The sequence below is a fragment of the Stigmatopora argus genome, chromosome 15, assembly GCF_051989625.1.
Source record: "Stigmatopora argus isolate UIUO_Sarg chromosome 15, RoL_Sarg_1.0, whole genome shotgun sequence".
Lineage (NCBI taxonomy): Eukaryota > Metazoa > Chordata > Actinopteri > Syngnathiformes > Syngnathidae > Stigmatopora > Stigmatopora argus.
In genome coordinates, this window is record NC_135401.1 from 12,754,114 (window position 1) to 12,769,211 (window position 15,098).

Consider the following 15,098-nt stretch of genomic DNA (forward strand, 5'->3'; position numbering starts at 1 on the left):
TGCATGCATTTTCCATGTCCATCAGACCAGCCATGCCGTGGTCATGGCAAAGGGGGGCTCCTATCTTCCCGGCACCACACCAGCCCCTCCTACTCATTTCACCTGCTCCTCTACCCATAATCAGCAGGTGAGGCACTCACGCACTCCCTTCCTCTCCTATCATTGAACAGCTCATCGTGTCTGTTTGTCAGAGTTTTGAACCTGTCATTTCATATTTGAAATTATTTGATACATTGTTGATGTTGGTTGGATCCATGCAACATGTACAGTACAGCAGTCTTCACTTTTACATAAACCGACCCAGTGACGGGAAGCATACAACACTGTTCAGATTCAAAATTGAAAAGGGAATTGAAAACAAATTGCTAAGCTATAGTTCAGTTATAAATAAAACAAATAAATGGAAATATATAAGATAATTATATAACAATTTGTCTGCTACAGTGCTGCTTATGTTTTCATTTGATAGTTTTTAGATTGCAGCACTAACTGATGTATTTAACTTTTAATATTCATTCAAAAATAAAGTGAGGCATCTGGTATCATTTTTCATCAAATATATGCACATAATAATGTGGCACATCATTATTGTGATATAAAATAGCCTATATCTTGATAGAATTTTGTTCTGTATCGCACAAGGAAAACATACTTTACAAAGGAGGATTTATTCTATCTTTTCAACGTTTGTCTGAAAGAAAGACATGTTTCCTCAGTATTTGTACTGTATGTCATAGTCAGTTCACAAGTAGAATAAAACCGTTTGGGGCAGATGTATAATCTCTTTTGTGACTCTGATAGTGACTGGTCAGTCTCCTGAAACTGCTTTAATTATGATTGTTTAAGACATCTTAAGTTGCTTTGGAGACTGGTTTTTGCATGTTTTACATTTAACAATTACCAATCAGAGAGGGCTTCACACCTTGCTTTGAAACTACATGATAATTGACAACAAAATAAGTTTTTACAACTTTTCCCTTTTAGGAAACCATGTTTTAAAATTAATCAAGGTGTGATGTAAGAGCAGAGCTTTCATTTAATATTTAGAAATATGTCTTAAAATGAGCATTTCCAGTATTAAAGTATTTGGCTGCCATTGACAGTGATAGACGGCAAATAATGTGGCTCGCATCATCTTTCTGCATTGAATTCAAATGAGTTAATCACTAGAAAATATCAACTACATTTCAACTAAGAGTCGCAGCAAATTAACAAAAGGAATGGGCATCTTTTGTCATAAATGGCACTGAAACATGATCATTCGAGGACAGTCCTACCATTCAGTTAAAATGGTTTTGATGTCTATTGCTGTGAATGGCAGTAAATTAGTTAATGTTCCCAAAATATGTTTATATGCAGCTAGGCCACAGACTTGAATAGTTTTAATGCCTATGCTCTCTTAACCTGTAGATTCCAGATTCGATCATTTCTCGAGGCGTTCAGGTGCTTCCTCGAGATTCTGCCTCTTTGAGCTCCACCCCTTCCGAGTCACCACGGGCAACACAGGCAACCTCCCGCCTTTCCACTGCATCATGCCCAACACCTAAGGTACACGCATAAAGTCGAATGTCAATGTATAGTTGAAAACCTTAGGCCTTATTTTTTTTAGTTTGAATATTCAAAGATGTGTCTTGTCAAGACAAATTGTTTACAATTAACACGTACACTAGAAAAACATGCAAAAACCTTATGACTCATCTCACTGGCAGAATGTGTCCTGTGTTTGAGCTAGCTAACCATTCATTGAGATGTATGAAATAATGACTTAATATTTGATTTGATCCCTTGTTCGTTTTTTTTAATTGCTACTATAAGATGTCCCCAAAAAGGCATAATTATATAAGCAAATATTGAGGAAACTGCTGAAGCTAGTTCAGTGAATTAAACAGTTGAGATATTGAACATTTATACGTTTAGTCATTCAAATATGAAAGAAAACTTGACTTGCAGTATTTTCAAATTCTTAGGGAAAGTTAAATTACGACAAGAGTAACTCTACCCACTGTCCCTCTCTTGCGAGGAACATTTTTACTGGACTCTTTTAAAATAAACTTTCTAATGTCGACTCGGTCACGCTATCTCCCACTAACTGTTTATCTTTTATCCATATTAAAAGGAGGCTCTCCATCTCGTTATGAATGTCACTGAACAGCTTGGAAATTATGATTAGTCTTTTGGAAGGCTTGATATTCTTTATAGCATTCTTCTGCTTAAGGATGTTACATATTGTCGAAGTACTCTTTTCATATTGCGAACCAGCTCAGTCACGTGTACACCACTCATGTTTTTTTAAATTATTTTGTGCGTAATATCGATTGTCATCATCGCTTTTTCTTCTCACTACCCTTCATTGCACCAGCTTATTTTGGACCCATTGTTTTTCCCCTTAATTCTGCACTGACTAACGCAAAAAAAACACGTAAAAATTGCAACCTGTACGCCTAGTGCTCGTAGATATCTTTCCGCGGGGGAGATGCGGCGAAAAAGACAGTGTGCTGTTATCATAAGCAGCCTCTCGCGTACTCGGCCACCTGGCTGTCTCGTATGCTCGTATCTCAAATTTGTCTCGTAACTCAAGGCAAATATTTGCTCGGGATTTTCCTCGTATCTCAAATTTCTCGTATGTTGGGGCACTCGTATGTCAAGGTATTACTGTATTACTAAGTTTAAATGACCTATCTGTTCTTTATCTGTTTGTATCTATTGTTTTTAATTATGTCTTTGTGATTTTAATGTGATCTAAAGCAATTTGTCTAACTGTGTTTTACAAATAAATTTGACTTGTCTTTCCGTCAGCACTTTAGGTTTTCTTATAGCTTGCACTGATTTATAAAAGAAATCTTCATGAAACCTGTCATAGTGTTGAAGCAATTTTGTATAGGTTTTCAATATTTTACTGAAAGGCTGCCATTGGCGTTGCTCAGCTAATCTATTTTGACTGGGAGGTTCGAATGAACTTTCGTTCATTTGACAATGAGTTTGGTCAGTGGCAGGCAAGGAGTTAATCATCCACCCCAATTCTGTGTCAGGGCACAATCAAATGAATGTCCTATAATAGAGAGAATAATTTGAGTTTGTTCCATACAACTCAAAAAAATGACTGAAAACAGTAGAACCATTATCTGCTTGCAGGTCCAGTCCCGATGTGGGAGTAATGAGAACATCCTAAGGGCCAGTAAGTTATTGAACACATCAGCCTTGCCACACTGTATTATCGTACAAAAATATAACTTTCATTGTTTTTATGTGTCCAGGCCACAGTGCAGTTGATATCAGTAAAGTGGCACGACGTCATCGGATGTCCCCATTTCCACTGACGTCAATGGACAAAGCCTTCATCACTGTTTTAGAGATGACTCCTATTCTGGGAATTGAAGTCATTAACTACAGAGGTGAGTCTTCTTCGTAGAGTGCTTTTTGGATGCGAAAACCACTTTTTGAATGGTACACAGTAAAAGGTTTGTTGTTTTCAATGTGTAACTAATTTGATGTTTAGAGTGTTGCTTAAATTTATTTTTGAACATTTAATATTTCTAGACGGATTGGGTCGAGTGCTTGCTCAGGACATCTATGCCAAAGACAACCTTCCACCATTTCCCGCCTCAGTTAAAGATGGCTATGCTGTAAGAGGTACAGTGGGAAGATTTTCGCAAAGACAATGTTAATGACATTCAATTATCACAACATGCGATCTTTTCTCATGGCACTCAGTGTTTTGAAGATAAAATCATTTCACTCTAATCAGCATTCAAGTTTTTTAAATATATTTTTTAATTTCCATTCCAGACACATGATTTGGTTTTCACAGCCAATTTGTTTATGGTTTTGTTGTCCTGCAGCTGCTGATGGTCCAGGAGATCGCTTCATTATGGGAGAGTCACAGGCTGGGCAACAGGTCAGCCCTTATTTACATTGTCACTAATCAGTTTAATGCAAACCAGTTCTGTTAAATTCCACTATAAAAAGGAGTAAAGACAGATGTAATCGATGGGAGTGTAGTTCCTGTTCTTGTATCCGGGAACTGGTCCTATCATCGACTATGAAGGGCTTGCTCATTTTCCATGCTAAGATTGAGGCAAAAATGAGGAAGTGCAAACAAAAGGGAAGCACTTTTTCTTGTTTTTTAGCACAAGTTTTTCGATTCAGCTGGCACATGAAGTGCCAGCCCAAATTTATAATTGGCAAAAGTCAAGAATATAGCCATTAAAAACTGTTTTCAATGCCACTTCATCGATTTTACACTAAAACAAAACCAAGCATTATTCTGAGCAAATTTTTGCCTTGAGATACGAGACAAATTTGAAATGCAAGCATACGAGATAGTTCCCGATGCGGCTGTCCGGGTGGCCAAGTATGGGAGATGGTGCTTATGAGAATCGCATCGCTCTCTCTTTCTCGCCGCATCTCCCTCGGGTAAAGATATCTATGAGCACCGGGCCGTGCAGGTTGCATTTTTTACTGGAGAAAGCGTAACCGAGTCGATAATCTACCTGGACTTGAAAGTAAAATAAGCATCTGAAAAAGACACTGGTGGACCTTACAAGCGAGTCGTGTCTGGTTTGATCATTTTTAAAACGAACTGGCATACACTCAGTTCTGACGCATGGAGAAGCAACAAGTTCCGACTCGAAAGCCGCTGTGGAATACATTAACAGCTTTGCCTCAGTTATCACACAAGAAGGTTTAAATGTAGTGTAACGTAAGCTTAAACTTATTTTAAAGTGTGTGTGTATAGTAATCTAAGTTCATTTAAGTTAAATTTAAAGTTTGTTATGTCACGAGCACGTTTCCGTCCGTCAAGTCTCTCTCCTGTCATTTCCCTCGTCCGCGTACTTCGCGGTAAGACACTACCGTCTGTCCGTACTGAGTAATGTCACATTTTAGTATTGAAGATCATAACCACTAGATGGGTATTTTTTACTTTGTGAGTAGGTGGTGAATTAGAACAAATAAAAAGATGGCTTTCCATTTGTAATATACATTTTCTGGTGGTTTTTCAGAGGGTGGGAATGGATTCATTTGTATTTAGTTATTTTCTATGGAAAAAAAAAAGATTTGAGATACGAGTAAATGGACATACGAGCTCGGTCCCGGAACACATTAAGCTCGTATCTCAAGGTATTACTGTGTGAATAATTGAAACAATATTCTTGAGACAAATCATGCTGTTCGTGGTAATTGTGCATCAATGCAGCCCACCCACACAGTGATGCCAGGCCAAGTGATGAGGGTGACCACCGGTGCTCCCATTCCTTGTGGTGCTGATGCAGTAGTACAAGTGGAAGATACAGAACTCTTGAGGGAGTCTGAAGATGTAAGCACAAAAAATAAAGTGCTAATGAGGAATCTATGTTTTTCAAGTTTGATGTGATTTCACTATTATTGTGTGGTATGTCTCAGGGCACAGACGAGTTAGAAGTGAGGATAATGGTTCAAGCTCGACCTGGACAGGACATCAGGTTAAAAAAAATTGAAAACAAATACACGGATACACCTGAAAATAGAATTTTCATTTTTTTGAATTCCACCTACTGTAAGTCAACTTTTATTGTCAGGCCAATAGGTCATGACATCAGACGAGGAGAGTGCGTGTTAGCCAAAGGAACACACATGGGTCCATCAGAGATTGGTCTTCTGGCTACAGTGGGAGTGTCTGATGTTAGTGTGCACAAGTTTCCTGTAGTGGCTGTCATGTCCACTGGAAATGAGGTGTGTGCATCCAGAAAATATGTGATTAGTCTTATCGTGTTCTCTGTTCATAACTGCACTGATTTAATTTGCATTAAAGTTATTGAATCCAGAGGATGACCTTCACCCAGGGAAGATTAGAGACTCCAACCGCTCGACTCTGCTTGCAACCATCCAAGAGCATGGATACCCCACCATCAACCTGGGCATTGTTGGAGACAAGTAAATACCTTTCCCAAAGTGCTATATTACGCATGCTGGTATGAGATCATTTTCAAAAATAACTAAGACAACATTGATCTTGTTAACAGTGGCTTGTGTATTAACACATTGATGATATTTTTTTAGTCTGTTGTAGTGCTGGCCAATCTCATGATAGATAGTGCCAAAATTATATATACAGTCATGCCTCTAGGTACAACAATTTCAGGTTACAAAAGCTTTTTACAGTGGTACCTCGAGATACGAGCTTAATCCGTTCCGTGACTGAGCTCGTATGACAAGTTACTCGTAACTCGAGGTAAAGTTTCCCATTGAAATGAATGGGAAACAAATTAATTCGTTCCAACTCTCTGAAAAAAACACCAGAAACAGGATATTGGATTGAAAAAAAAGTTTTATTTCTTATAATTCGCCATATATTGACAAAGTAATAAATAACGAGTGGTTTAATAGAAATAAAGTGTTTAATCTAACTAAAATTGGGCAGATTTCGCCGAGGGGAGAGGGGCACAAAAGGGGCGGGGGGCTTCGTTTTTTTTCTTCCACAAAACGCACTCGTAAACGGAACAAACACTCCACCCTCACGTTCGCTATCGATGGGCTGTTTGCTGTCGTACTATTCCCTTCAAAATATTCCGAAAATGATGCACACAAATGTCCTCACAATCGAATAACGCACGACGAGCAGCAGTCTTTTATCAGCGATCGCGCCGCTGCTCATGTTGTTGTTGTTGTTGGGCCACCTCAGGCGCTTGAGGATTACCCTCAGCAGCGCTAGAGCTGTCACTGGAACGCGGATTAGTTCATCCAGGGGGTAGCCGGAGGTGTGGGGCAGTGCGAATATCTCCGGCTGGATGAAAAACGTAGGGCGCCACGTTCCTGGGTGGCAGCTCTGGGTGGTTTTGTTGGATTCGCATGGGAGCTTCGGGGCCGCTGGCTAGCGGCTCCTTTTAGCTTGTAGCATCTGTGTTCGCATCCCCTCGAACGGCGCCTAATGCCATTGCCTGTCGGCGTTGTGCGCACGAGTATACTTCATTACCCAGAAAGCCCTCTTTTCAACGCGCATGCGCGTTGTGCGTTTCCTGGTCTGAATAGCTCATCCGGTGCTCGTAAATATTGTTATACACGAAAGATATGCCAAAAAAAATGCCATGGCAACCTGGCTTGGTCGCATCACGAAACTTTGACCGCATCACGGGCGAATTATTCGATCGAAATTTCCCCCGTAAGACGAGCATTCCGTATGACGAACGGTCGTATGACGAGGTACCACTGTATATGCAAATGAGTGCCTTGAGACACGTAAAAGATCCAAGTTACGAAATCCCCCAAAAAGTATATGTATATATGTATGTGTGTGTATATGTGTATGTGTATATATATATATATATATATATATATATATATATATATATCTATATATATATATATCTCTATATATATATATCTCTATATATATATATCTCTATATATATATATCTCTATATATATATATCTCTATATATATATATATCTCTATATATCTATATCTATATCTATATCTATATCTATATCTATATCTATATCTATATATATATCTATATATATATCTATATATATATCTCTATATATATCTCTATATATATCTCTATATATATCTCTATATATATCTCTATATATATCTCTATATATATCTCTATATATATCTCTATATATATCTCTATATATATCTCTATATATATCTCTATATATATCTCTATATATATCTCTATATATATCTCTATATATATCTCTATATATATCTCTATATATATCTCTATATATATCTCTATATATATCTCTATATATATCTCTATATATATCTCTATATATATCTCTATATATATCTCTATATATATCTCTATATATCTATCTATATATCTATCTATATATCTATCTATATATCTATCTATATATCTATCTATATATCTATCTATATATCTATCTATATATCTATCTATATATCTATCTATATATCTATCTATATATCTATCTATATATCTATCTATATATCTATCTATATATCTATCTATATATCTATCTATATATCTATCTATATATCTATATATATATATATAGATATATATATAGGGGGTGATCTAAACCTGTTTTGACATTTCATACCTGTGTGTGCAGTCCTGATGACCTGCTGTCAGCTCTCCATGAGGGAATTAGTCGTGCTGATGTTATTATAACCTCAGGGGGCGTGTCCATGGGAGAGAAGGTAAGCTACCACATCCAGTAAGTCATTAACGTCTTGGTCTGTCAAATGACCATATCTTGCTGCATGTCCAACCAGGACTTCCTGAAGCAAGTACTGGACATTGACCTTCATGCCCAAATTCATTTTGGACGTGTATTCATGAAGCCAGGGTGAGTAGCCAAATGAAGATGTCATTATATATTTTAATTTATAGCTTGTAGTCCTCCAATTCATTTGGACTTAAAGGATGGCTTCGATTAAACGTTCGTGTATACAGTGGTACCTCGACATACGATCTTAATCCGTTCCGGGACTGCGCTCGTATGACAAGTTTCTCGTAACTCGAGGTAAAGTTTCCCATTGAAATGAATGGGAAACAAATTAATTCGTTCCAACTCTCTGAAAAAAACAACAAAAACAGGATATTGGATTGAAAAAAATGTTTTATTTCTTATAATTCGCCATATATTGACAAAGTAATAAATAACGAGTGGTTTAATAGAAATAAAGTGTTTAATCTAACTAAAATTGGGCGGATTTCGCCGAGGGGAGAGAGAGACGCACAAAAGGGGCGGGGGGCTTCGGTTTGTTTTCAACATGACGCACTCGTAAACAGAACAAACACTCCACCCTCACGTTCGCTATCCATGGGCTGTTTGCTGTCGTACTATTCCCTTCAAAATATTCCGAAAATGATGCACACAAATGTCCTCACAATCGGAGAACGCACGACCACTTGCCAACGAGCAGCAAGCAGTCTTATTAGCGATCGCCCCGCTGCTCATGCGAGCTACAGGGGCGCTGGCTAGCGGCTCCTTTTAGCTTGTAGCATCTGTGTTTGCATCCCCTCGAACGGCGACTATGATAGAGTTTCTACCGGGGATGCTGTTGCGAGCCAGTGCCCCCGATGTTCTTATGAGCAGCCAACGAGCAGAGTCTTTTATCAGCGATCGCCCCGCTGCTCATGGTAGCTTCGGGGGCGCTGGCTAGCGGCTCCTTTTAGCTTGTAGCATCTGTGTTCGCATCCCCGGGGATGCTGTTGCGAGCACGAGTATACTTCATTACCCAGAAAGCCCTCTTTTCCCCGCGCATGGGCGTTGTGCGTTTCCTGGTCTGAATAGCTCATCCGGTGCTCGTAAATATTGTTATACGTACACGAAAGATATGCAAAAAAAAATGCCATGGCCACCTGGCTTGGTCGCATAACGAAATTTTGACCGCATCACGGGCGAATTATTCGATCGAAATTTCCCCCGTAAGACGAGCATTCCGTATGACAAACGGTCGTATGACGAGGTACCACTGTATTAACATTTTTTTTAATTACAATTTTAGCCATGAAAACACAGCCTAACAAGATGTTGGCAGTCAAAGTAAAAAAAAAAGTCTTATAGTCCAGAAGATACGGTGAATTGTTTATGTATCATGGTTTGTGGTATAGAAGTTATTTATTTTTCATGTACTACCTTGAATAAAAATGTGTTTAATACACAACACCATCTTAAACTTTTAAAAATATTATTTCCACTAAATGAGGTAGGATCTGAATCATTGTCATGCAATTTATGTTTGAAAACATACTAAGTGATCTCTATTTATGTTTTTAGTCTTCCTACTACCTTTGCCACAGTTGACATTGATGGAGCACGGAAACTCATATTTGCTCTTCCAGGTTTGTCTTGCAGTTGAGGGATTTTTTGTTATTGTTTCATTGGCATCTCCTTATTAAAACATCTGGATTGTCTCTGAGTACCCATAGCTTTTCCCTCTAGACCTATTAATCAGTGTTCAGCTAAGTAATATGAATTATTTCACATACTCAACCACCGTATTGGTGTTGTGTTGAATTCTAAACTTTCTCGATGGTACTAGGAATTAGTGACAAGTCATGTTATGGTTGGAATTATTTACTTCATAACTAAAACATTGGTCACAGCTCATATGACGACACACACTAGAAAAGTAAACTGAATAGTGATGTTCTACAAACAGTGCTTAACACCTCCAGCTGTCATTTGTTGGAAGTTTTTGGTGACTCATCTAAATGGTTATTTCAAGTGCTTTACTTTTTTGTTGTTTTTCCTGATTTATTGGAAATTGTGCGATTACATATTTCGTTCTTATCATTTTGAAAACGACCCCCCGCCCACTCTCTCTCTCCCTCTTTGTTGAGGTGCCTCGATGCAGCTCGATTTCCACATTCCTTTACATAGCAGATAGCTTCTAGTTTGAACTGTGCCTCGTAAGCGTATCTTTTTGCAGGTGCTATTTTCGGGGGCAAACAATATTGTTTTGCAAAATGCATATCTAAATATGTTCCTATTGGTACGTGCTCTTTTATTGCACTCCCCTTCACATCAGGCCTTTTCCTCTATATAGAAGTAGAGTGTGTCGGCAAGAAATGCACCCATACAGTCAAGTCGACCATTTTAGAGGAATTTTTAGACTTAAGGGCACTCTAGAGGCGAGAAAATACGATCCATGAAAATTTAGTCAAGTCAGATTGGCTTTTGCTGATCTTCATGTGATATAAAGCACATAAAATTACTGTGTTGAGTTGTGCTATACAATTGAATTTCCCTTCCCTTGCTAGATATCCAATCCATTTAACGTGGAAGAGTTGGCAATGAATAGAAATTCCTTCACCCTCCCACTTTAAATAGACATCTACTAGTAATAAACTCATTACATTTCACAAAAGGATGAAAAGAGCCGCATGATTGGACATCTATCATCGTCAATAGCAATGCAAGAGTTAACCGGGTGCAACTGCAATTTAGCTAAATGAGACACTACTTTTTCATTCTTTAAACCTATGCTACCTTGTTTTTGTAGGCAACCCAGTGTCTGCAGTGGTCACATGTAATCTTTTTGTGATCCCTGCACTGAGGAAGATGCAAGGCATTCTGGATCCCAGGCCCACAATTATTAAAGCAAGGGTATCACACTACTCACCAGACCTACACACATTGCCGAAGCATGTCAAGGCTATTGTCGTAGCTATATTAGATGCATGGAAGAATTTTTTTTGTTCACATATTCTTGCACTGTGGTGGCATATTATTCCAGAAGCCTCCTTTTCCTTGACTTTAGCCGGACCTTGATTTGAAATCAAAACTATTCACTCCAACTAAGGTCTGAAACTTTCAGCTAACAACTTGAGTGCTCAAAGAAAAATAATTCATTATAACCAACTTGAATTTAGTAGCCTTGTACATATCAGCTCAAAATCTGTTCTCAGATCGTATTCTTACAAATGTACGAACCACACATCTCTCAATTATGTTTTTAGATGCTAAAATGTCTGTGATTTTCACAAGTTTCTGAAATCCTCCAATATATGCAACTATTGTTATAAAGTGTGATGGTATTCATTTCTAAAGAGATTTATCCTCACAAGGGTCGCGGGGGGTGCTGGAGCCTGTCCCAGCTGACTTTCGGACACCGGGCGGGGGACACCTTGAATACAACATTTCACGCTCACTCTCACTCATACTCATAGCAAGGGGTTAATTTGGAGTGTCCAACCAACCTACCATGCATGTCTTTGGATTGTGGGAGGAAACCGGAGTACCTGGAGGAAACCCACGCAGACCCAGGGAGAACATGCAAACTCCACACAGGTGGGCCGACCTGGATTTGAACCCAATACCCCAGAACTGTGAGGCCGACTCGCTAACCACTCATTCACCGCCCAGTATGGTGATATATATTGCCAAAACAATATAAAAAAAATATCGAAATTTTACATGTCTATCGTCTTCATCGCCATGAAGTCCTTCCTGCAATGCACATTTTGCCCTGCAGTTGGTGGCAGACTTGGTACCATACATTTTTGCTACATTGTTCCGGTAGCTTTACCCACTAAACTGAGTTTCAGTCATTCGCCACTATCCCTGCACAACGTTACTGATAGGTTCACCAATATAGGCATTCCCAAATCTACGCATAAATAAAACAGACATCTGACTCATAACCGGTGTCTTGCAAGAGAGAATCTATCCTGACTCGCCTTCGTCCGAGATCATTCTGCCCTTAGACGCATCTCTCTCGCTGTTTATTTACATAAGATTTTACAACATGCATCTCAGTTCTCAAAACAATTTAAAGTCCTCCGGATCTTCCCAAGGGAAAGGTGTGAACCACACTTTCAGAAGTCGATGTTTCTCAAAACAATAGAAGGTCTTCCCAAGGGAGCGGTGTGAACAACAGTTTTGAGAAGTCCAGCTGGAGAGGGGAGTGACCTTCACATTGTTTAGGTTCACTCAGGAGCAAGCATTACATAGTTACAAGCAGATGTAATAAAATGACTTTTTTAATGTTAATAAGCAAATATATAATAATGTAAGACTAATAACCCTAAGTGAAGCAAAGCATTCATTGCAAGCAAATATTTGATAATGTAAGACTAATAATCCTAAATGTAGCAAAGCGTTCTTCATTGCAAGCAAATATATAATGTAAGACTAATAACCCTAACAGTTACTTTGGTGCTAAATATGACTGTCCATGTCAACTGGCTATTATGAATTGTGCTAGTCTAAAATATTGATACTGAAATGTATCTGTATACTATTGTACGGTATGTACTATACAACCCGAATGATTCTACTGTGCATCTATCATCAATTGCACTGAAAGAGTTTAGAAAAAATAACATTGGTATTGTTTTGCGCTAACCCCTCGAGCCGCCGGGCTGCCCAATCGAAACTATATATTTTTTAAATTAGCGTTACACGTCTGAACAATTTAGGATCGTGATAACTGCACTGTGAAACAATTTTGTATCCTTAACTCGCAATTGTGGTGTAACTTATTAAAGTTCATATCTGACACTATCCGAGGACTACTCAAGAACATATGAAAATAACGCATATGTTTCTTAATCTACAAAATGCGTGAAAACAAATGATACATTTGTGGCTTTGTGTAAAAAACTTGCTGAGACAAAGCAGACCCCATGTTTTTAATTTATGAGAATAAATCTAACACGAATATTACGGTAATAACTTTTTCTTGGTCACATAGCCTCCTGTAATATAGATGATTATTATTTTTTAATCAAGTCCCACTGTTAATTTGTCTCCATTTCAGCTTTCATGTGATGTGAAACTGGATCCTCGTCCAGAGTATCACCGTTGCATTCTCACCTGGCATCACCAGGAGCCATTACCCTGGGCTCAAAGCACAGGTAATAGCATGCATGCAAACAAACACACTAGTCGTGTATGTGCACCAGATTATTATCTATTACATTGTTTTGCAGTACTGTTATTTATTTGCCGTATTCACTCCCAAATGAGCCGCTTTTGTGGGAACAAAAAATGATGACTGAATCAAGGGTATGGCTTATATGCGCATAAAAAACATGATACAGTGGTACCTCGAGATACGAGCTTAATTCTTTCCGGGACTGAGCTCGTATATCGATATTCTCGTAACTCGAACGAACGTTTCCAATTGAAATGAACTAAATCCAAATTAATTCGTTCCAACCCTCTAAAAAAACACCAAAATCAGGATATTTGATTGGAAAAATTGTTTTATTTTATTTATTCAAATCGCCATCTATTAACAAAGTAACAGATAACTAGTGGTTTAATATTACTAAAATGTGTTTAATAGAACTAAAATTAGACAGATTTCGCGGAGGGTAGAGAGAGGGACATAGAGGGAGGCGGGGGGGGGGGGGGGTGGGGGACTTTTTGCACCGGTGAATCGTAATATAACATAAACAAATTTAAATGAACTTGGTTTACGATGCAGACACACTCAAAAATAAGTTTAATCTAACCTTACACTAAACTTAATTCTAATTTTGTTTTACATTTTTATACCTTCTCCTGGCCCCGGGTTGGCTGTTTGCATACCTGTCAACCTCTGCCGATAACTGCCCTTATAAATGATTATGATTCCCCTTGGGGTTTGTAAGGGGAATCATAATCATTTATAAGGGCAGTTATCGGCAGAGGTTGACAGGTATGTGTTTGCCCCGCCTCCACCCTCACGTTCACTATCGATGAGCTTTTTGCTGTTGTATTCCCTTCAAAATATTCCGAAAATGATGCACACAAATGTCCTCACAATAGGATAACGCACGACCACTTGCCAACGAGAAGTAGTCTTGAATTAGCGATCGCTAGGCCAATGGGAGCTAACAGGCTAAGAGGGGGGAAAAAACACTGAAAAAATGCAACGCTCCGCCCAGTGCTCGCAGAGACATTACAAAGAGAGAGTTGCGACCAGAGATATTACACGAGGAGTTGCGGGGGAGAGAGCCAGTGCCCCTGATGTTCTAATGAGCAGCCAACGAGAAGTAATATATACTCCTCGTATTAGCGATCACTCCGGCATTCGCGCTGAGTGACGGAAAAAAACACTGAAAAAAATGCAACGCTCCGCCCAGTGCTCGTAGATATCTGTTATACATGAAAGAGATCCGGCATAAAAAGACAGTGCGCTACAATGATAAACAGCCTGTCATGTCTTGGCCACCTGGATTTCTCGTATCTCGAAATTTTTCTCGTATCTAGAGATAATTATTTGCTCGTAATTTTGCACGGATCTCGAAATGCTCGTATGTCGAGGTACCACTGTATGCACAAAACTGCAAGTTGACAACTCCATGACACAATGGCGCAGTAACGTCATGACGCAAGACAATGCGGCCGATACGTTCATTTATTTCAAAATAGTGAAAAGATAAACAGATAAAACACGAAACAAAAATTATGTTGCAAGTTTTACCGCAAATGTTGGCATCCTTGTTATTTATTATTTTCCGGATCTTGTGTTAGTCCAATAGACTTGAAAACTCTTCACAATCTTAAGGGCTTAGTTCTTACACTTTTCTTGAACAATGCTAATTGTTGATATTTGAATGCCAAATTTAGCAATTTATCTGTCAGTGGGGCTTGTTGTGGTCGATTGGTTAAGGCGATGGCCTTGAAATCCATTGGGGTCTCCC

The 15,098-nt window shown here is 38.7% G+C and overlaps 1 protein-coding gene across 2 annotated transcripts in view; it reads left to right on the forward strand.

The window, feature by feature from the left end:
• Window positions 1-15,098, forward strand: part of gphna (gephyrin a) — a 28,982-nt gene that overhangs the window by 12,669 nt on the left and 1,215 nt on the right. Inside the window, exons 8-22 of one of the 2 annotated variants that reach the window (XM_077621002.1) lie at window positions 26-127; window positions 1,411-1,548; window positions 3,133-3,175; window positions 3,255-3,392; window positions 3,538-3,630; window positions 3,840-3,895; window positions 5,195-5,314; window positions 5,401-5,459; window positions 5,556-5,709; window positions 5,789-5,910; window positions 8,065-8,152; window positions 8,228-8,301; window positions 9,739-9,803; window positions 10,967-11,070; window positions 13,226-13,322. In XM_077621002.1, the coding sequence (XP_077477128.1) occupies window positions 26-127; window positions 1,411-1,548; window positions 3,133-3,175; window positions 3,255-3,392; window positions 3,538-3,630; window positions 3,840-3,895; window positions 5,195-5,314; window positions 5,401-5,459; window positions 5,556-5,709; window positions 5,789-5,910; window positions 8,065-8,152; window positions 8,228-8,301; window positions 9,739-9,803; window positions 10,967-11,070; window positions 13,226-13,322 (1,453 nt within the window). The remainder of the gene's footprint in view (window positions 1-25; window positions 128-1,410; window positions 1,549-3,132; window positions 3,176-3,254; window positions 3,393-3,537; window positions 3,631-3,839; window positions 3,896-5,194; window positions 5,315-5,400; window positions 5,460-5,555; window positions 5,710-5,788; window positions 5,911-8,064; window positions 8,153-8,227; window positions 8,302-9,738; window positions 9,804-10,966; window positions 11,071-13,225; window positions 13,323-15,098) is intronic. The other variant, XM_077621003.1, reaches the window with a different exon arrangement.